Raw genomic sequence first — 23,018 nt, forward strand, 5'->3', positions numbered from 1 at the left:
ATGTTCCATGAAATCTCTAAACTTGCAATGAAAGAAGGCACGATGCGTGCAGCCAAAATCGTTCAAAATCGTTTTTGTGCGGGGTACCTAACTTCACAGCGATCCGGGGTATGAGCTGAGCGCCCGCCGCCTCCAGCCTCCCTCCTTCCCTTTGCAAACCGGACCCGCTTTCGACGGCTGTGTGAGCAAGATGTGGGAGGAGAATCGCTGGCTGGGCGGAAGGAGGAGCCGGAGGCTGGCTGAGCCAGCAGGGTAGCTTTGCCTTGGAGAGGAATGGCTGCGGGTTTGGGACGGGACGGGGGAGGAGCTGCAGGAAAGGGTGTTTCCTGGCACGGTTTCCTTGTTTGAGTGACTCAGACAGGAAACTCCCTGCTTCGTGCGGCCCTGGGAAAAGGAAAGCGGCCCTGGCGAGGACCCCTCCGCCGACGCAAAGGCACCCTCTCGCCGTCGCGCTCGACGGGGGAAGCGGCGCCTCAGGGAGAGCAGTGCCGGGGGCTCCGTGGGCTCCAAGCGGAGGTAAGCCGCGGGCCTTTTTCGCCCTTGGAGGCTGCGCGAGAGAAACTTTCCTGAGGCGCGCCCTTATCCGCCCGGGGAGGAACTTGCCTTCTGCTAAGCTGCTCCTCTTTGCCTCTCTTGCAACAAAATGCCGGGCATTTAGAGCTTCGGCTGCATGCAAGAGACCCGAGCCCTACTTCCCCCGCTATATGGCCTAACCAGAGGGGCGGACGTCTGTTTCTGCCCGTGGATTTTGGGGCGGGCCTCGGCGCTTCGTTCCAAACTTCCTTGGAAGTTTCGCTGCCTGGGAAGCGGCCCCGTTTCTGTCCCCCGAGCCTCGCCTCATTTGGGAAGGAGCCCTGGGGCCGGAGCATCCAAGGGGGTGGGAGGAAGCCCGGGGTGGGTTTGGGCTTTTGGGAGGGCAAGGCTCGTTCAGTGGCGGGCTTTTGCGGGTGTCGTTTTGCTGCCCGTGGTGAGCAGCGGCCTCGGGCAGCTTGGTAAGGTCGTGGGGAAGGTGCAAAAACAGGAATTTGGAAAGCACTTCCGCGCACCAGCTCTCCTAACGTGCGCGCAAGATCTCCCTGCATCGCTTGGTAAACACTCAGGGTGGTATGTTCGCCCTGCACAACTTGACCTAAGATAAATTTCATTGTGGAGTCGTATAGCCTACACAGTATGCAGAGTTTTAAGTCTCTTCAGCATAGTAAAGAAGCCCAGACAAATTGCTAGCACATAGGTTTTGTTAGTCGTTTGTGGGTCTTAGGTGATCAGAGAGAGAGAGACCAGCCCTCTATTTTGAGAATATTCACAGAAAGCATGAGGAAACTTGAAGCTTTCACAACTTGCTAAGGGACTAATTTGCAGGAGACTTTGGATATGTACTAATACACATTGAAAGAGTGAGAAAGTTAATCTTTGGTAAACACCCCTTGATCTGAAAGGTAGTGGAGTTTGACTGATCCACCGCAGACCTACTCAAAGTTAATGGGACTTGTTTAAGAATAAACATGCATAGAGGATAGCAGCTGAAGTCATTAAATAGCAACTAATCATTAAAAACAATGAACTTGTTTTATAGTGGCCAGGCCAAAGATTGGCAGGCTTTTCCAGAAATGTGTGCCTTTCTCTTGTAGTTTTCTGAATTTCTGCAGTAAGCAGTTTATATAGTGTAGGCTTCAGGCGTTCCAAAATCAATGTCTTTCATTGAGAGGCACTCACATTTCACTACCCTAATACAAAAGTTGAACTTGCAAAACACTGAAATATGACACGGGGTGTTGGAATAGTTGCATTTTAGGCTGATTTTAGTAGCCTCAATTCTAGGGATGGGTAGAGCATTCATGCATAACTAACTACATTATGAACCCTTTGGTTGGGTTTTGGGGTAGTGAACATAATTTACATTAATGTTCTGGCCACAGCATTATGCAAAATTATTTTATAATGTCTATTGGCTATTTTTCACTCTATTCTTAATTTTATTCTTCCCAGTGTTTTCATATTTAGGATACTGTGATTCACATATTTTTCACATGGTCATTCAGGAATGGAGATCAAGAACAGGTTAACTCCTGTGTACAAACTATGTAATTAACACCCTACTCAAATTCACTTAACTCTCACCTGCTCATGTTTTGCTGTTTTAAGCAATCTGTTTGGATGCCAGTGAACTTTCTTGCTTTTATTTCTTTTTCTTTTAGACATTTTACAAATATTTAAAAAGCAAATCTACAGATCCAGTTTACATTCCCTTCGACTTCCCTCCCCTCCTTTCTGCAGTTATTTATTTTATATATTTTTATTACTGCATATCCAATTCAAATCTTTTTACCAATTTCCCCTAGTTTATCTCTTACTGCACATGTTTATATCAGTCCTGCTAATGTTTTGATTTGTTTACAATGCATCTTCAGATAATAAGTTTTCCCCACTCTATTTTTAAAAGTCTTTCTTCTTGGTTTCTTATTTTTCTGGTAAGTTTTGCCATTTTTGCGTACTCCCATTAGTTTTAATTGCTAATCTTGTCAGAACTGTTTCAAACATTCTTGCTTTTAAATGGGATGCGCTGCTGTGGAAAACAAGATGTTAGAATACTTTCTGGCTTTCACTCTTGATTCAGTAGGGCTGCTCTTACAATATGATATTTTTTTATTCATTAATGAAGTCCACCTTTGTACTGCAAGGGATTCTCAAGAGAATATTGAACAATCAAACTTATTAAGTAGCCCAGAGTATTGCAATTAAATGCTGATAATGCAGTTGGACAAAAAAGGAGCTGAAGAAAATACTCTAATGGAATATAAAAATTGAACCCGAGCTTAGTCTTATGTGGCTTGGAAGAGACATGGTTGTAAGAAGGAATTCAGGAGGATTTGTCATGTTCTCGACTTCCATCCCTCAAGGTCCAACGTATAGCCATGAATATGTGAAAGCTTCCTGAAAGTGACTACCAGGAACACCTTGTGTTTTCCTGCCATTCACATGAGGAGTTCCATGGAGTGGTCACACTAAGAGGATAGGGCTATGGATGACTCAGTGACTGTTTTTCCATTGGTGAAGGCAGTAGGCCTCTGAATTTGGGAACTTGCAGCTTGGGACAGCACATGTTGCACTCAGGCCCTGGTTGCAGGCTTTCCATAGGCATCTGGTTGACCGCTGTAAGAACAGGACAAAATGGAACTTGGGCCTCATCCAGCTGTGCTTTACTTGTGTTTTTAAGATCTAGTTCTCAGTGAGATCTAAACTTTTTGGTCTGCACAACCCTAGGCTGTAGACTAGCTCTTACATAACACAATGCCCTCTCTTGTTTGTAGGGCATCCATTCATGTCAATCTACCTGCACTCTTTATCATGGTTGGATATCACTGCAAGATGACTTAAGGAAGAATAAGGTATTTGGCGTAATACAGATACCAGGGTATTTAGCATTTATTTGGCTATTAGAAGTGAAAACCAATGTGATAGATTGTAGGAAGCTGATAAGCATGCACATACATATACACACATAATGTGACTTGTGAATGTGTTGTAGGTTACATGGACTTCTTTAACTAATATAGAAACAAGAAGTTTTTGGGTGTGCACGCACTGTACTCCGTTGGAATTATTGGTGGTTTGGTGGCTTTTCTTCCACACCTGTGTTCTCTTCAGATCAGGGTTAGCTAATGTGGTGCCCTCTCATCAACCTTAGCCATCATGGCCAATGGTTTGAGATGATGGGAGTTGTATTTCAGCAACATCTGGAAAGCACTACGTTGTCTAAAATAGTGATAGGGAAACTTCCCATCAGGAAAGAAATAGTGGAATATTACATGCAGTTTTTGCAGTGTACACTGTAGTTTTCACTTTCCTCAGGGTTCCCCTCCACCCTCTGCCACTCAAGATTTGTCTCCAAGCATCCATAGACTTCTCTTGATTTCTTCCAGTACATTCCAACTCTGTAATTCTAAGGTTTTCTGAATGGATTCACTGCATCTGTCCTTGGATAGGAATTTTCTGAGCAGAAGTGAAAGAGAGGAAGTTGTGCAGATGGTGTTTCATGCACGGAGTAGCTATTTTTTGTATTTCTCTAAGCTGCATATGAAATTTGCATGTGAAAAAGGAATCTTCATCTAAAGATCTTAGATGTGCAAGTTATGTGTCCGGTTTTAACCAGCTGTAAATATACTCTGTACAAGATAACTGTGTGCAGAACTGCATGACTGCTATTTCATAGAATCAGAGTTGCAAGGAACCTCAAAGTCCAACCCTCTGATGGTTCAGGTGATCTGCTACTCGTCACAAGTAGCTTTTTGCTCTTAGGTTTTCTTGCTGGTTTCTGTTGAGAAGTTTCAGCTTTGTTGGGACCATAATTGCCTTCATTATAGTGGAAAGAAATTTTTCAGGGTCTTTGAGAACTTGTTTATAGTGTATATAAAAAAGTTCTTCCAGAAGAGAACTCAACATGTTTGTATGTACATGGCAAATCTTATTGCAGAATTCTTCTGTGATGCCTTTTTATTTGTTTGAAACATTTAGGTCCCTTCTTTCCCAACTAAAAGTTTTTCAGGTTTGTTTACAACAATAAAAAACTATAAAACAATTTATGATGGACTTAAAACATCACAGCCAAAAGGCCACAGTAACAAATATTAAATAAAATAAATAAAAAGCCTTCCAGAATAATCAAGTTTTCAGTGGAAGGTGAGCAGTAATGGAGCCATCTTCAGGAAGAACATTCTACAGCCTTGAGTTCAACTATTTGTGAATTACTGTATATTTGCAGTTTTGTTGCATGCTAAAGTAGGGGCAGAGTACCCTGTTCTTCCTTTCTGCAGTTTCTTGTGTTTCTGTGCTGGGCCTAGAGGGGAACACTTTGCCTCATCCATCCACAGCTTAGAAACCTGAATAAGCTAAAAAAATACTGAATAGGTTTGCAATGTAGACAAGGCGTAGCTATGTGACAATCTGCTGATTTCTTTCTTTTTTTGAATCACAGTGTTTTGTGCTGATGAGCGCTCTTCCTGTTGTTTCTCTATCAGTCAAATTCTGATTTTTCTTGCTTGCTTAGAGTTAAAATAAGGAAGTGTAAGATGTATGCACATCTCTTGAAAAGAAACTACAAAAGGTTTGTTCCATTCACCCCACTTCCAGGCTATGTGCCCAGACAAACCAAAAAGAAAATCCATAGTGGTCTTAGTAATACAAGACATGCTTCTGACTATGTTTAAATGAGGCATGCAAGAATAAATTGACTTTAAAACCAATTGATAATCCAGTGAAGGCTGCAATCCTAAGCCCATTTCATAGAATCATAGAATCATAGAACCATAGAGTTGGAAGAGACCACAAGGGCCATCGAGTCCAACCCCCTGCCAAGCAGGAAACACCATCAGAGCACTCCTGACATATGGTTGTCAAGCCTCTGCTTAAAGACCTCCAAAGTAGGAGACTCCACCACACTCCTTGGCAGCAAATTCCACTGTCGAACAGCTCTTACTGTCAGGAAGTTCTTCCTAATGTTTAGGTGGAATCTTCTTTCTTGTAGTTTGGCTCCATTGCTCTGTGTCCGCTTCTCTGGAGCAGCAGAAAACAACCTTTCTCCCTCCTCTATGTGACATCCTTTTATATATTTGAACATGGCTATCATATCACCCCTTAACCTCCTCTTCTCCAGGCTAAACATGCCCAGCTCCCTTAGCCGTTCCTCATAAGGCATCGTTTCCAGGCCTTTGACCATTTTGGTTGCCCTCCTCTGGACACGTTCCAGTTTGTCAGTGTCCTTCTTGCATTGTGGTGCCCAGAACTGGACACAGTACTCCAGGTGAGGTCTGACCAGAGCAGAATACAGTGGCACTATTACTTCCCTTGATCTAGATGCTATACTCCTATTGATGAGGCCCAGAATTGCATTGGCTTTTTTAGCTGCCGCTTTTTTAGCTACCAGAGTAAGATCCACTGAATCCCATAGGACTTCTTTATAAGTAGTTATGGTTAGGATTGAGCTGTAAATGACTTTGAAGCAGATTTGGTCCCACTTGAAGTCAAGTACAGCACAATATTTGAGAGGCTTTGCTTCAGATATTTATAACAACATGTATCTGGGGCCATTTCCACTTTGCCATTAGAAAAGGGAGCAGGGATCAAACTGGTCATTGAACTTCAAGCGGAGAACTATGATGGAAACATGCGTACCAAGTTTAGTTGGCTATATCAGTCTTTAGTTGGTGATCTCAAACTATATTGATAACCCCAGTGTAGTTTCCTCACAACTTTCCTTAACCATCATTGAAAAATAATGGAGAGAGTTTGGTCTGGAGTTTGAAACTGAAGGACAGAATGGAATGCTGAGTATGCACACATGTTTTCATTCTGATATCTCTCTCTCCCAAGCAGTTACTGGATTACAGTGTGTTTTGTTTTTTCATCCCCATTTTAAAAATGGGGGCAGGGCGGTCACGGACAATTGTGCCCTAAAAATGCTTACAAGATTAAAATTTGAATTTCTCAGTATTTACCTGAAAGCAACACCCAAGCTTGGAAAAGTTGCTTGGTGAGTTAAAATTTTGCCTGTTGAATTAAAATTGAATTTGTTCTAATATAGGAAATAGCCAGGGTACTGCTCTGCCTCTTGCCAATAAAACAACAATAGCTCTTACTAGCTGAATTTGCACATATATTGAGAATTTATGACGTTGATGATGAATAGGTGCTGTTTTTCTACGAGTGGGGTTGTCCTTTGTTTTTCTTCCACTATGTAGGCACAATTACAGGCAAACCATTTGAAAGTGAGTCACTATTTCTAAATTAGTGAGTTTATGCAGTTTGTAGGTTGGCAGTAACCCGGCTGACTAAATTTAGCCCTGCTTACTCAATGACAGAGCTGAAGAGTCATGTCAAGGTATAATGGCACAATATTGAATGCTGGCGATGAAAGGATGCTGTAGAGGCTATACAGTGGTACTTCATGTTAAGAACTTAATTCATTCTGGAGGTCCATTCTTTACCTGAAACTGTTCTTAACCTGAGGTACCTCTTTAGCTAATGGGGCCTCCTGCTGCCGCCACACAATTTTTGTTCTCATCCTGAGGTAAAGTTCTTAACCTGAGGTACTACTTCTGGGTTAGCGGAGTCTGTAACCCGAAGTGTTTGTAACCTGAGGTGTTTGTAACCCGAGGTACCACTGTGTAGTAAAGTAGAAATCAAGTTGCTAGGTTTATCATTGCAAGAGGCATAAGAAATCATTCATGCACAGTTTGGCAACATAACAAGTAAGAAGCCATGATGTGGGAATTGTAGAAGGTTTTAAGTTGAGTCAAGACACTCTAGAACCTAACTTGAGAATCCCTTTGCAGTTCCAGGATTTAGCAGTGAGATAGGAATTATGTAGCAGTGGGTCTCCTGCATCAGAAGGGGATTGGGTTAGATGACCTTTGAGGTCACTACCAATTCTAAGAATAACAATAAATGAGGAACTGCAGCAGATCCCACCATATCTGCATTTCCAGGTCAAAGGAGGTGACTTGGAAGCAGACTTCTAGTCACCTAGAACTTAAATACTGGGTTTTTTTAGCTGGACCAGGGATGGGGAACATTTTTCGGCCCAGGGACCACATTTGCTCACGAATAATCTTCTGGGGGCCACATTTCAGTGGTGGGTCAGGGTCAGAGGGGCTACTGGGTTTTATTCTCCTATAAACCCCTCTCCAGCCTCCTTTCAAGGAAGCAAGAGGCTGTGTAATGATACATTTATAGTGAGGAGCATCACTTCTAAGAGTGTGGCTTTGGGAAGAGTTTTCCCCTTCCCTGAGATAGACAGTGTGTGGTGTGCGAAGCAAGAACCTTGCAATTGTTTTTGTTGCTGTGATAGCTACTAACGTTATGACTTTTGCCTGTCATCTTTGGTGAATGTTTCTTCCGAACGTTTCCTACATGTGGTAAACTTATGAGTGAAAGCTGCCCAGGATGTGGTACTCCTCACATCTCGGTCGTTCTTTAAGAGTGTGATAGGCCGAAGTTATGTCACGTTGACTGTTCTCTGTGAAATACGAATGTAAGGACAGCCTTGTAAATATGCCCACAGGAGCCACTATACTGCATATTATTTATTTGGTTATTTGTTTTACAAGACTGCAGAGGAAGGGAGGAGGCCTGTATTTCTATGCTGGTTGTGGAAGATGGGGCTACACTCCTCTAGTATCTCACACAGTTTTATGCTCAATACAGAGGAGAGATGGAGTGCTTCATCCTTCTCCACCAACCTACTCCCTTGTGGGCAATGAATTCCTCTTTGCCTGTGGCTTCCAGGCTAATGCTTAAACCCAAAAGGAATTGGATCCCATTATTTCCTTTTTTGCACACACTAGACACCTTTATGTCCAGAATATGGGGGTGGGGTGGGTGCCTATCCTGCAGGATCTGAACTCTCTGAGAGGGTTTTTTCTGCCCCTTTTTAGTACCGCTGTTGTGATGCCAAAATGTTTTTTGGTGCCCCTCTCCCATTGTTTCCATGTCTTAATTTAAAAACAACAAAATTCATTTCAGTTTTCTTTTATTGACTACTCTGCTGTGAAACTGTGATGGCAGAAACCATTTATACCACCACAAATGTCCCCCTCAGATTTGTTGGGTTTAAAGGAAATGAAGTGGTTTCATCCATCTGGCCACAACTGCTTTTGCTGTGCCCTCTTTCACATGCTATTCCTTGACGACTGGGCCCATGGGTCAAAATGGCCCTGAGCCTGAAAAAGATTAACCATTCCTGGTCTACAGCATGCTGCAGGTCATCTCTACCTGTTATGGATTTTGCCAGTTGTTTAAAGTTATGTTTTCTCTTTATAGAACCAAAATGACTGCCCAAGTTACCTTGGAGGACGCTTTGTCCAATGTTGATCTCTTGGAAGAATTGCCACTGCCAGACCAACAACCATGTATTGAGCCCCCTCCATCATCCTTGCTTTATCAGGTACGGCATCTGCAAAATGAAATATTTGTTGACCTGTTTAAGACTACCATCTGAATAAACTTCTTCAAGACCTTTGATCATTTTGGTGTCTATTTCTTTTCATGCAGCCAAATTTCAACACCAATTTTGAAGACAGGAATGCATTTGTCACAGGCATTGCAAGATACATCGAACAGGCAACTGTTCATTCTAATATGGTAAGTATTTTTATTGTGTTTTTCTTCCTTCCCTTTTTACAGCAGCAACATAAAAAATACGGGCGAGTGAGGGAAGGGTAGCATGGTAAAAACTGAACAATTTCCTGTTGTCAGGATCTGATTACAGTAGAAGGAAATGGGAAATTATGTTAGTATGTTTCTTTCAACCTGGAAAATTCATATGGTTGTTTTTTTAAAAAAAAAAATAGTGTTAAACTATATGTATATATTCTGCATGTGTTCTGGATAATTTTCAGTACTTTCACCTGTTCTGTGGTAGAAACTTTGGCTTAGTTTCATTCTTTTATTTTTGTGTGTGTATGTGTATTTTCTCAGTTTGTAGCATTGTGATTATTTAGGTCCAACAAATTAAAAAAAAAAACTTCATTAGAAGTTCTGTAAATATAAGTTGTAGGAGGAGGCACCAGAGGAAGCTGGTGAGAAATGCTGACTTAGACTGTCGCAAGTGATCCTTGATTCTGCTAAAATAAGCCGCCTGGTGTTACATTATTCCTTAGTTATACACTGGATTGGCAAGTTTTGCTGCTTAGCCTTCCTTTTTACGATTTAAAGGGGAAGGCTTTGATGGCTAGAGCTGATGGGTGTTGTCGTCCAAAAACACCTGGAAGACACCAGGCTAGGGAAGGTTGGTCGAGGATGCACGATTTCTCACTTAGGATGCTAGTGGTCCTAGGTTCTTTGTAAGGTCCCAGGTCCCTTTGTAAGGGAAGGGCCATGTTCTGTGATGGAGCAAATGATTTGCATGTGGAAGTTCTGAGGCTCAGTCCCTGGCATCTCCAGTTTTGAAATGATTGGGTAGAAAGCTATGTGAAAGACCCTTTGTGTAGGACCCTAAAGAGCCACTGCGAGTCAGAGGAGGCAGTTGGCTCGATGGACTAACAGTCTGACCTGGTATAAATAACACAGCACCCTATATTTCTGCAGTTGGACTGTTCTATGATTCTGCTGAAATGTGAGAGTTTAGTATTGGGCACATACCAATTTAGCATCCCAAGAACCTTTTTCTTCCACCGTTTGTTAGGGGATATGATTCATTCAGTGATTTGTTGAAGCCATTATTGTTGAAAATGAAAGATTTGGCTATGTTCCTAAACACAATTACTTGGAAAAACCAGGGCTTAGAATTCCCAGTTGGCGATGTTCAGAGCTGGAGAAATAGTCAAAGCAAAATTTTGGTCAGTGTTCTGATGAAAGCTTTTAGCTTATCCCTTCTGAGATGCCAGGCAGATGTTTTCTTTCCTTCTTTACATCGCTACTAGCACCAGTAAACTTCCCTTTGTGTTCACCTCTGCATCTTCATCGAAATAACAGCTTTTATTTTTATGATAGAATGAAATGTTGGAAGAAGGGCAAGAATATGCTGTCATGCTATATACATGGAGAAGCTGCTCAAGAGCCATTCCTCAGGTAATGGAGCAACATGGACTCTTTAGTGCTATCATTTTGGCTTCTTACAAATGTGTTGTGTCTTCCATTCCATACAGCTGGCTCCTGGGATAGCTGCCTCCTCAACACCTGTCTACCTACCTGTAGGGTGTGTGCGCATGTCTCAGTGTACAGGAACCACTTCCCATCTTTATCTTGGACGCTTTCTCGTTCTTGCAGCACACATATTTTTTTACTTCAATAGAGGACAACATTAGAAAATTAATGAGGAAGTGCTGTACAGTGGAAAGAGGGCAGGTGCTGACATTGGAGATGATCTTCCTCTATTTTAGTAGTACTAGAGGCAGAACCAATGTGAAACTCTACTCACCCCCTCTCGATCTTTGTAAGAGACACCACCAACCTGTTATTGAACTACTAGGCAAGCCTTTTCCAGCGCTTGACTCAAGTGTGTTGCATTTCGTAGAATAGTTATTGAATCAAGTGCTCAATAAGAAGATGTGTTATGTGGCATAGTGTAGCTTGCATGTTTTGACATAGATATTTTTGTGTGCAGAAGTTTTGTTCTGTGAACTGCCCTGGGACCTCTGGCAGTATATAAATTAAATAAATAATTTTTTTATAACTAGGTGAGGAAGATGTGTATGAAGAGTATATAGAGTATATAATCTGACAAATTCTGCCCTCCCCTTTTCAGGTGAAATGTAATGAGCAGCCAAACAGAGTGGAAATTTATGAAAAAACAGTGGAAGTGCTGGAGCCAGAGGTCACAAAACTGATGAATTTTATGTACTTTCAGGTAAATGAATATTGGTTGCTAACTTGATGGTTGTTCTTCTTCCCCAGTGCTTTCCATGATTGCTGCTTTTTCCAGCATTCTTCCTTCCTCATCTGCCTTGTCTGTTCCATGGTATATATGTGTGGTATTTATTACTTAATGAATGGTTCATTATGAGTCATTTTGTGTACAGCAGTGTATGGACAAATCTGATCACTACAACCTGTGGGTAGCACTCTTACTTTAAACAACAACAACACAGAGATTTGTTTTTATCAACAGAGAAATGCAATTGAAAGATTCTGTGGGGAGGTGAAGCGTTTGTGTCATGCCGAGAGGAGGAAGGACTTTGTGTCTGAAGCGTATCTGATCACTCTTGGAAAGTTTATCAACATGTTTGCTGTTTTGGATGAGCTGAAAAATATGAAGTGCAGCGTGAAGAATGACCATTCGGCCTACAAACGGTGAGATGCTCTGTGGGGATGTGGGGCGGGGGTCAGCATTTTCTATAGTTGGTTTATGTTGTTACTGTGAATCATGCCAACTAGTACAAAGTTTTAGTATCGTGTTTGCTGTTTTATCAGTGCGACGCCTCTGCTAATCTTCTGCATCTGAGCTGCTTGGAACATAACCCTATGCCAGGTGCGACAAGCCTTTGACTTTTCAGATGTTTCTGAAGTACAACTTCCATCATTCCTAGCTATTGGCCATGCTTCCTGGGGCTGATGTTGGAGTTTATCAACATCTGGAGGGCCAAAGGTTCTCCACACCTGCACTGCGCAGTTGCTGAGTGTCATATCTAGGCATAGGCAAACTCTGCACTGCAGATGTTTTGAGACTACAGTTCCCATCATCCCTAACCACTGGTCCTGTTAGCTAGGGATGATGGGAGTTGTAGTCCCAAAACATCTGGAGGGCTGAGTTTGCCTATGCCTTGTCATACCTGTTGAATTAAGGCTACTTCACAGATTGCGTAGTGGCAAACATGTTTTCATCTCCGAATACCTCTGTGGCAGGTTGTTGCGAGACATACTAGCTTCCTAGCATACATGCCTATAGGAATGTGTGTCTAGAAAAATGCAGTCCTTGTGCGCACATATTTTGTGTAACATCATAAAAATTATAATATGTCGGACAACCCTCAGGGTGTTTATATACTGGAAACATACATCTGTTGTTTTCAAACCTCTGTTTGATAGGGGCACATTCTCTGCAAGGAGTTTCAGATTAAGTCTTCTGGCAGCATTTACCCCTATGGAAAAGGAAATATTCTTTTTCTCTTGGCATATGAAGTTACCTATAGCACCACAGGACAATGTGGCCACAAGATGGCACTAGTTGTTTGCTCTATGCTATATTCACATTTTGTCTATACTTGTAAAATATATATCTTCCCTCCACCCACTCCCCAGAAGGTATAAAATGTGTCCTGGAAAATATTCTCACAGTGAGTTGAAACAAGAAGAGGTGGACTCAGGTTAGAAATTGCACAGGATTGGGGACTGGTGTCAATATGACATGCTCCTTACCTGTTTCTCCAGGAAATGTGCATGAGGCAGATAAGAGATGACTTTTGCGCGTGGATATCTTTTTCCTGGAGGGGTGGAATACAAATAGGCTGCCCGTTTTGAAATTGCGTTTCTGTTACAATATGCCTCCATGAGCATCTTTGCAAAAGCACTCCCAGCGGTGATAACTGTTGAAGAGAGGTTGAAGAAAAATGTTGCGCTGGAAAATGCATTAATTCTGGTGGAACTTAATTAGAGCTGGGGCTCAGCCTCAGAACAATTTCAGTGCCCATATCCGGTTATGAACCACATCAGTAGAGAGCCTCTGAAGCATGCTTGTTGGGGTACAGTCCTTCATTTCTGATGCACCACAATTTGAAGCTTTGGGGCAGAACCCAGTATCTCATGGCCGGATCTTGAGAGTGTGCTGGGGGGCGCGAGGGAGAGGGCATGGAATGCAGGAGACATTCCATTGCATGTAAGTGGCGTTCCATTCTGCTCATGGTGGGACCTTGCAAGTCTTGCCAGGTCTGATCTTATTTATTTATCACAATTTTTTAATAAACTGCTGAACATCACAATAATACCATAGCAGTATACCAAAAAAAAAACCCTCTGCAAATAAAATAGATGAGAACATATTAACTGCTCTTGAGTAAACTCATTCTGCGGTAGCTTATAAAAAACCCCGAGAAATTAACGTTAGCAACCTGTTAAATGTAAACCGTGTCAGAGCCTTTCTAACTTCAGTGGGAAGTGTGTTCTGCCACTGCAATGAGGAACCTAGTCCGAGCTACAATGGGATGGACTTGTGGTACACTGCAGCATCACAAGGAAGCAATCTTATTTGTAAGGAGGTTTTAGCACCAGCACGGCTTAAAAAAATAAAAATAAAATCAAGCTCTGGGTTCATCTCATGCAATCCCATGTTTGAACTGCTGTCTTCCAAGTGTGTTATCTCTATGTCCTGTGCCTTAATGCTGCAGTCACCTGCAGTTCATACCTTAAGACTTGCTTCTGTAAAGAAGTGCATAGGCTTGGGTTCCTAGAGAATCTTGTAGGCAACAAGAGGCTGTTCCTCTGAGATAACACCTGCAAAACAATGCCCCACGGAAATGTGCCGGGTGGTTGATTATGATGTTAATTATGATGAATAGCTTCATTAATCCCACACTGCTCCTTTCAGAAAAATCTCATTCTGTGCTGCGGGAAGACAACCACCTAGTGTCTGAGTGTAAAACCACTTGCAATTCAGGCTGTGCTGTTGCTTTTGGACTTCTGAAGGGTAGTGTGTGAGTGAGAGGGGGTGGGGAAGCAAAGAGAGAAGGCAGTTTTCTCAGAGCTCTGTCTTCAGATGGCAGCTGAAAACAACACACCCAGCTAACTCCCACTTTAATGATTTGTTAAAAATTGGTAGTTTGGATCTGCACCCCTTAGGGGTGTATACTAAGTTCTAGGAGGTTTCTTTATGCTCTTGCCTGCATGGTTTGACTTGTTGTCTTAAGTGAGGTGCCATTCAGTCATTGAGTGTTATTTCGCAACCTTTTCCCTTTGTTACCTGTATGACGTCAGTCTAATAACTTCCAACCATAAACAAGGTCCTTGCCTCTCGGTGTATTTTTATATTGTTGCATGTCTTAAAATTTGTTGTCCACTCAAGAGGGGTAAATTAGAAATATAAAAGAAGCAAATATTTTTGCCTAAAAAGGAAGATGGAAAAAAGAAAAAGGTTCAGGAAGGAAACAATGAAGTTGATTTTGGGTGCTGTTCTTGACACACACCTGTTTTGCATTCTGCATGGTTCCTCAAGAATGATTTAAAAATTAGGTAGTTACTGCTGAAAGTTGATTCCAAAGTAGAAGTGGCTCCGCCTAATTACCCTGTCAGAACTGATCCTTATGGAAATCCACTGTTGCAGGATCCGTCTCCCTGAGTCACTAGCATCACAAATTATTGTTGCTGGAAAATAATGACAGAACAGAGTGTGTCGGGACAACAACCTGAGTCTCCTGCCCACTGCACTCGCATTTACAGTCATACCTCTTGTTACGTTTGCTTCAGGTTAAATCTTTTCATGTTGCGTCCTGGAAGTACTGGAAAGGGTTACTTCCGGGTTTCGCTGCTCACTCATGCGCAGACGCTCAAAACGACGTCTCACTAATGTGCAGAAGTGGCAAATCGCGACCCGCGCAGATGCAGGTTGCGTTCTGCTCATGTTGCAAACGGGGCTCCGGAACGGATCCCATTCGCAACCAGAGTACCACTGTATTAGCTTCTACATTGCTCATCAAGGTGTGCACACGTGTGTGCTGGCTTCTTCTCTAGCAGCAGAAAAGCTAGTGGCGGCCAGCAGAGTCTTTATCCAGTGACAACGAATCATTAAGATACAGCAAATGTCCTTCATTCATACACTTGGCTTTGCAGTAATGTGCTTTCTTCCAGGGGCCAGTGACATAGCTATAGGGGCTCTCTGTCTATTGTTCTTGCAAGATTTAACTTCTTTTTCTCCTGTTTCCTTTGAAGGGCTGCCCAATTTCTGCGTAAAATGGCCGACCCTCAGTCTATCCAAGAATCCCAGAACCTCTCCATGTTTCTTGCTAATCACAATAAGATCACTCAGGTATGTTTTTAAGTAAACAAAATTATGATGTCATTGTTCCCTTCTTATTCTTGTGCACAGCACGATATCTTACGTGCTGAATAATATAATAAAATCCAGCTATTTCCATACATATATTCTCTCTTGATTCCCCCCCCCACCCATTGCCACGTACAAAGTTAAACTGGTTTCTGTTCTAGTCTTTACAGCAACAACTTGAGGTGATTCCTGGCTATGAAGAGCTGCTTGCTGATATTGTGAATTTATGCGTGGATTACTATGAAAACAAAATGTATCTAACACCTAGTGAGAAGCACATGCTCCTAAAAGTAAGATATGCTTCTTGAAGCATTTCAACATTTGGGGGGGGGTGGAGGGGAGGAATGCTGGCTGAGCAATGAAAATACTCTTGAAATGGTAGAGGTTTGTTGTCAAGTAACTTGGAATAATTGTTATGCTCTTTGAAGTATTTTCAGCTTCTCTTTTATGTATGTGAATACACTTCTATATGCAGAGGGACTAAATGATTTTAATGAAGGGGGTAGAGAAAAGGCAAAAATGGCATTAGAACGTTTTTGTGTCATTTTGTCATATTGGGTAAAAGATATGCAGAGGCAAATCTACCATTTGCAATGCTTAGAGGAACTAAATTGCTCGGCATTCATTATATTGGCTTTTAGCTAAACGGATATAGTAATGTTGAAAAAAGCAATGTATTTGTGCCCAGGAATTTTTCGGCACTGTGCCTCCAAATGGCTCTGTATGCATTCATTCCATTGGTTGTTAGCCAAATGAATATAGTAATTTTAAAAATGTTGAAAAGGGTAGTTTATTTGTGCTTAGGAATCTTTTTGCAGTATATCTGGGACTGCACAGGAAAGCTGATTTAACAGCTTTCAAATCTGATTACCATACTTGAATAATTGGAAGCATTTATTCTTCAGATGCTTACAGCTCTGAAATGTAGCAGGTAAATTTGGTTGGGATATTCTAAGGCTTCCAGAGCTTATTGTGCTTATTCTTAACATATTTGACTGTGTTTTATTTTAAAAATCCAGGTGCCTGCTTTTATGGCCTCTGGTGAAGCACAGTCTTACTCTGTGTTTAGAGTTAATGATTGATTTTAATATTTTAGGAAGGATAGTTTTGTAATTCACTTGCTTCTGATATCTCCCAAATATATTACAATTATGAAAACTTAAATTAGAAACTAGGCTCTTTTCATAAGAGAAGCTTCAAGATTTCTACATGAACAACTTCCAGATGACTAGGTCTGAGAAAAATGTATATGTACAGAGCATCATGCATATACCCCTCTGCATTTTCATGGTTGTAAAAACGATCGAAATTTTATCTTGGGAAGACTTGGTGACCTCAGTGTTTTGTTCTGGACATCAGTGGTTGCCATATTTGGGACTTGGATGAAATCTCTCCCAAGTCTGAGTGGCGAGTCACCTGGGATATTTTGGTCCTCCAGCACCGAGAAGCAATTTATGTCAGCACTAGCTGATTCTTGGGGGAAGAAAATATCCCCATTGAGTTGCCGTCACGAAGAAGGCTGTGTCATATCTCCATGGGCTTCTGCTGATGGTGGGACCATAAGAAAGCCCTGTTGCAGATCTTAACACACAGCCAGGCTGATAACGGAAAGAGGTGCTCCTTCAGATTCCAAGCTGATTAGGGCTTTTATACTAATTGAATTGAGTTTGGTAGCCTATATGCCACTGATGCAAAGTCTTCAAAATAGATGTGCTATGGTCTCATCTCAATGAGCCATCACATTTTGCACTAGCTGCAACTTCTAAACCATCATCAAATAAAGCCCTGTATAGAATACATTTTGGTAACCTGATTTGGGAGGCTTCCAGATCATAGATAGCTTTGGCCAGGTTATATTGGACCAGGAACAGGCATAGCTGGTACCCTAACTCTAGCTGGAATTAGCCACTCTGCGTCACAGAAACTGGGCTTTTGGTGTCCATGTTTTATCGAGGAGCATCCCTGAGGCACAGCACCTCTGTCTTGTCGGGTTACATCCTTGGTTTATCAGCCATCATGTCAGCTCATCATGGCCTCAAGGCAAAGGTCCAGCATGACTTTGGGGGTACTTAAGTAATAGAAATTTGCGTGCATATGCATGATTAAAAAAGAGAGTTTGGTCAATGATAGAAAAATAAAGAAAATGGTGAATCATATTTATGATGCTTGTGCCGTTATGTTCTAATAAACTTTATTTTGAGGAAGGTTTACAAGGTTTTGTTGCTTTCAGCATTGATCAAGTTAAGAATCAGGCAACAGGTCTTAATGTTGTTTTATTCTCTTTTCAGGTAATGGGTTTTGGTTTGTATCTGATGGATGGCACCGTCAGTAACATCTATAAGCTGGATGCCAAGAAAAGGATAAATCTGAACAAGATTGACAAGTTTTTTAAGGTTGGTTAAGAAGGTTGTCTGTCTTTTGAAAAGGGAGTGGTTATATATTACTTAGGTACGTGGGTGGTTGGTCACCTGAGTGACTAGGTATGCAAACTTTCCTGGCTCTGATTACATCATAAAGGTGGTTTCCTACCTATGATTCTTAAAATACATAGGATTGTATCCATTGAACTTAACCTTTTTGCACAATGATTTCTGCTTGTGCAGTGCAACTTCCCCTCCCTTTTCTTACCTTCTGCCCCTCCAAATCTGTTCTCAAGTGTTTGGGGGACCTCCAGAACCAGATGTGGGGGTTTAAGGGGAGAGGATGTTTTATTGTGCAAGTATATATCGTTGGATGCAACCCGCTATATTTCAAGTTGACAGCATGTCCAGATGATAAATTCCCCGATGCTTAGTGTTGTCCTGATGTTTCAAGCCAGATGTGTGTGTGTTGAAGGCACTATTGCCAGCAGAAGGTGTTGGTTCTGCTGGGAATGTTGTAATTTGCCAGTACAAACCACAAGGAGTTTCTTTTTTGGTACCTTTACAAAATAATATCATTTCCATGGAGAGTCATGATTGCATATCATAGAATTGTAGAGTTAGCTTATGTATTTGCTGATTGTGTGGCTGAGTCCTGAATGAAACCAGAAGGTGCACATAATTAACTTTGTTTAATTTGTTTTCTCTTGAGTCCAGCAGCTGCAAGTAGTTCCACTGTTTGGCGACATGCAGATCGAACTGGCGAGATACATTAAGACTAGTGCTCACTATGAAGAAAATAAATCTAGGTAAGAACTGAAAAGACACGCTGGCTTGCTTTTTCCAAGAACTACAAAATTGCTCCAAGTCATTCTTGCAGTTCACTTAAAGAAAATTCATCTGTGGGGCATGGACCTCTTTGCCATGGGACTGTATAAATTTTATTTTCATGCTTTCTTTTCTCGTTTTTCCCTACCCTAGGTGGACATGCACTTCTTCCAGCAGCAGTCCCCAGTACAATATCTGTGAGCAAATGATCCAGATAAGAGAAGACCACATGCGTTTTATTTCGGAATTGGCTCGTTACAGCAATAGTGAGGTGTGTAGATTAATGCAGGACATGAGTCTTTGGATGGAATCAGGTTTTATATGCGCCCAACTTGTTACATTAGCAGTCCTAAACATAAAAATTTGCACCCTTTTGAGTGGCAAAGTGCTATTAGTGAATTCCACATTTGTGTGTCAGTTTTTAAACAAGTTCCAGACCAGTTTTTTTATACTTCTTTAGAAACAACAACTAGGCACAAGTTTATTTATGAAAATATATAGCCTGAAAAGGCCGCAAGGCATATGATGTGCATTACCCAGGACTTAATTTGATCACAGGGTTCATTTCTTAAGTATATTTCAGCCTCAGTTCTAAAATACGTGAAGTAAGGTCGAGAAAGAGCACATTGGTATATTTAACTGGGTCTTTCCGTTCCCTACCCTCTTATTAAGTGGAAAGAGTTCCAGACCAGAGTTAGCTTGACCAGTGGGGAAAATAGTGGTGTAAATGCTTGTTCATCGTAAATTAAAACGCTACTCATTTAAAGCACATGTCTCCCCCACAAAGAATCCTGTGAATTGTAGCTTGTTATGGGTGCTGAGTAAAAGCTAAAGGACCCCTGGACAGTTAAGTCCAGTCAAAGGCAACTATGAGGCTGCGGCGCTCGTCTCACTTTCAGGCCAAGGGAGCCAGCATTTGTCCACAGACAGCTTTCTGGGTCATGTGGCCAGAATGACTAAACCACTTCTGGCGCAATGGGACACTGTGACGGAAACCAGAGTGCACAGAAACCTTCCCGCTGCAGCGGTACCTATTTATCTACTTGCACTGGTGTGCTTTTGAGCTGCTAGGTTGGCAGGAGCTGGGACAGAGCAACAGGAGCTCACCCCGTCGCGGGGATTCAAACTGCCGACCTTCTGATTGGCAAATCTAAGAGGCTCAGTGGTTTAGACCACAGCGCCACCCATGTCCGTGGGTGCTGAGTGGACCAGCATGGGGCTACACTATGGGGAAGTGGCTCCAATATTGTAATATGGAAAATGAGCCTCAGCATGTTTTTTTACAAAGGTTTGAAACCCGAAAAGCACACACAGATGATTTTGTTCTGCACGCTAAAACAATTCATGTTTAGTCATATATGTACTGCATCTTTTAACAAGCATGCTCTTCATTACAGGTAGTGACTGGATCAGGCCGCCAAGAAGCTCAGAAGACCGATGCTGAGTATCGGAAGCTCTTTGACCTGTCTCTCCAAGGTCTTCAACTTCTGTCTCAGTGGAGTGCACATGTTATGGAAGTGGTATGTGCAGGGCAGGCTGTGGAAAGTTCTAAAGAGAAGCAACTGTGAGGGGGAGTGGAAATGTTTTGTTTTCACTGTAATCTTTAGATGGCATATTATAGAGCAGCATGTGATACTCTGTTTGCACCCTTACTTGGCTGAGTTAAAGATCTCAAATAGACTCAAAGCTATTATGTGGAGCATGTGTCTGAATGTCACATTTGTAGGCTGTGAAGGAATTTTTCGCTAGTTGAGTTGGCATGAGATCTTTGTGGGTTTTTTGTCCACCTTCCTCTTAGTAATATTCATACAGTGGTACCTCGGGTTAAGTACTTAATTCATTCCGTAGGTCCGTACTTAACCTGAAACTGTTCTTAACCTGAAGCACCACTTTAGCTAATGGGGCCTCCTGCTGCCGCTGCGCCGCCAGAGCACAATTTCTGTTCTCATCCTGAAGCAAAGTTTTTAACCTGAAGCACTATTTCTGGGTTAGCGGAGTCTGTAACTTGAAGCATATGTAACCTGAAGTGTATGTAACCCAAGGTACCACTGTATTAGAATATAAGATTAAAAGCCACTGTTTTACTGTTATGGCCATTTTGCAGAAGCCACTGGAAACACTTCCTTGTGGAAGAGTTCCCCAACATGCAAGTTTCAGTGCCAAAGCTACATGTGGTGAACTTGGTAAAAATAGCAATACATTACCTGCACACAGAGAAGCTTGCTTCTATATTCACGTCATCACTCTATTTGTTATCTTGGGATGTTGATCTTCCTATTTTAGGGCTTAGCAACTATTGATCTAATGAAATGCAGTTGCCTGTTCAAACGCACAATCGTATATAAGCTTTCATTCAGCCTTAGTGGTGTATTGCAGTTGTTACTGTGGTTTCTTAGTTCAGTTTTTGTCAGTTCTGGCCATTCTTAACCTCCTTCATCAATTGCAGTATTCTTGGAAGCTGGTGCACCCAACGGACAAATATTCCAACAAAGATTGTCCAGACAATGCAGAAGAGTACGAAAGAGCAACACGATACAATTATACCAGTGAAGAGAAGTTTGCTCTTGTTGAGGTAAGAAAGAGAAATGCCTTCTGACCACGATCACCCCCCACCCAACCTCTTTTCTCTTCGTGACTTGTGCTTTGTCTAATTATGTGAAAACCAATTCCCCCCCCTTGCAGGTTATAGCGATGATTAAAGGGCTGCAGGTTTTAATGGGGAGGATGGAAAGCGTCTTCAATCATGCCATTCGCCATACCATCTATGCCGCGCTCCAGGATTTCGCCCAGATTACACTTAGAGAACCGTTGAGACAGGCCATCAAGAAGAAGAAGAATGTCATCCAAAGGTGGTGGCTAATGCCCTCTCGTGCCATTTAGCTTTTCTTTCAGATGCGCAGTATTTGTTAAAAGAAAACATAGCACCTGAGAGCATCTGTTATAATGCAGTGGGACTGTCTTGAATTCTCCCAATGGAAACTTGAGAATGTTTTTTTGGATGGGATCCACAAAACCTGTTGTGTGCAATCGCTTTCCCTTTCCTAGCCACCCATATCACCCGGCATCATACAGACCACATGGCCCAGCAGCTGTGCAGTATTGCCAGAGCTTCTGCAACTTGTCCAAGGGGTTGTGACAGCTCCATGGCGGCCGTTGCAAGCTCTCTCACGCCATACTTCCCGCAGTTGCAGATGAGCTACTCAGCAACTGTTCTGGCCAGTGATTAGATATTGGGTGGCAATGTACTGGCATTATCTGCCTGTCATTAGTTTGGAAAGTAGGAAGAGGATGCTGTATTCATATTTCTTTGGCAGGGCTTTGTAGATTGCATCCTTAGTGGGGCTATTGGGAATTCGTCTCCTCCCAGAACTGTAGTTCCCTTGAGAGAAAGTAATGACAAAGTCACTTTGCATGATGCCTATTAAACAAAGCCAAACCATACATATCCAGTAACATTTTCCTTCACAAGGGTCTACATCACAGTTGCAATTTTAATAAAAACAACAACCATAACTTTATTATTTATATGCCCCCCATCTGACTGGGTTGCTGCAGCCAGTCTGGGGAGCTCCCAACAAAATATTTAAAACACAATAAAACATCAAACATTTAGAACTTCCCTATACAGGGCTGCTTTCAGATGTCTTCTAAAAGTTGTGTAGTTATTTATTTTCTTGACATCTGGTGGGAAGGCATTCCACAGGGTGGGCGCCACTACCGAGAAGGTCCTCTGCCTAGTTCCCTGTAACTTCACTTCTCACAGTGAGAGAACTGCCAGAAGGCCCCTGGAGCTATAACAGCGCTTCATATGTGCGAAGGGGCCTCTACACATTGAAGAAACAGCAGGCCTGTGCAATTTGTCCAAGCACTGGCATTGTACAGCTTCCCTCCTCACTACAACACCCATGTGTTGAGTGCGGGCATCTTAAGGGGAGAGCACAAGGTTCCACCACCTTCTATAAAAGTTTATGCACATGGATGTCTGTGTGCTGGAGTGAGGGCTACAGATATTCATGCTCAGTGTGTGGATGTTGGAGGCAGGTCTGGGAAGTCACTTGACCCTTTGACACAGGACGCCCCCTTCATGCAAGGAAAGGCGTTACTTGCACTTGAATGGTAAATCTGAAAGAAACCTGCTGTGTTCTCAATTACTGTATTTAAAAGCAGAGGTTTCTAGGCTTAAGAATTCACAAGGATATGGAATGTTTGCTTTAGCCAGTCCGTTGGTGGGAAATGAGGCGTGTTCTCGATATGACAGCTTTAGCCGTCTGGAATGTGCGGTGCCTTTAGAATGCATGTGTCAGGATGTTTGTGGTTGTTATGGAAGAGTTCACACTTTTATCAGGAACTCACATGCCCTCTTG

At 42.2% G+C, this 23,018-nt stretch overlaps 1 protein-coding gene across 2 annotated transcripts in view; it reads left to right on the top strand.

Annotated features, from left to right (window-relative positions):
* Positions 1–355: 355 nt before the first annotated feature.
* CYFIP1 (cytoplasmic FMR1 interacting protein 1) overlaps positions 356–23,018 on the top strand; it is a 61,178-nt gene continuing 38,515 nt past the window's right edge. Inside the window, exons 1-14 of one of the 2 annotated variants that reach the window (XM_082220015.1) lie at positions 356–516; positions 8,815–8,938; positions 9,046–9,135; positions 10,486–10,563; positions 11,240–11,341; positions 11,603–11,784; positions 15,352–15,448; positions 15,628–15,756; positions 17,755–17,859; positions 18,544–18,635; positions 18,808–18,925; positions 20,052–20,174; positions 21,101–21,226; positions 21,337–21,503. In XM_082220015.1, the coding sequence (XP_082076141.1) occupies positions 8,822–8,938; positions 9,046–9,135; positions 10,486–10,563; positions 11,240–11,341; positions 11,603–11,784; positions 15,352–15,448; positions 15,628–15,756; positions 17,755–17,859; positions 18,544–18,635; positions 18,808–18,925; positions 20,052–20,174; positions 21,101–21,226; positions 21,337–21,503 (1,526 nt within the window). In that variant the 5' untranslated portion in view covers positions 356–516; positions 8,815–8,821. The remainder of the gene's footprint in view (positions 517–8,814; positions 8,939–9,045; positions 9,136–10,485; positions 10,564–11,239; positions 11,342–11,602; positions 11,785–15,351; positions 15,449–15,627; positions 15,757–17,754; positions 17,860–18,543; positions 18,636–18,807; positions 18,926–20,051; positions 20,175–21,100; positions 21,227–21,336; positions 21,504–23,018) is intronic. The other variant, XM_082220014.1, reaches the window with a different exon arrangement.

The sequence above is a fragment of the Podarcis vaucheri genome (assembly GCF_965113315.1).
Source record: "Podarcis vaucheri genome assembly, chromosome: 4".
In the NCBI taxonomy this organism is placed as follows: domain Eukaryota; kingdom Metazoa; phylum Chordata; class Lepidosauria; order Squamata; family Lacertidae; genus Podarcis; species Podarcis vaucheri.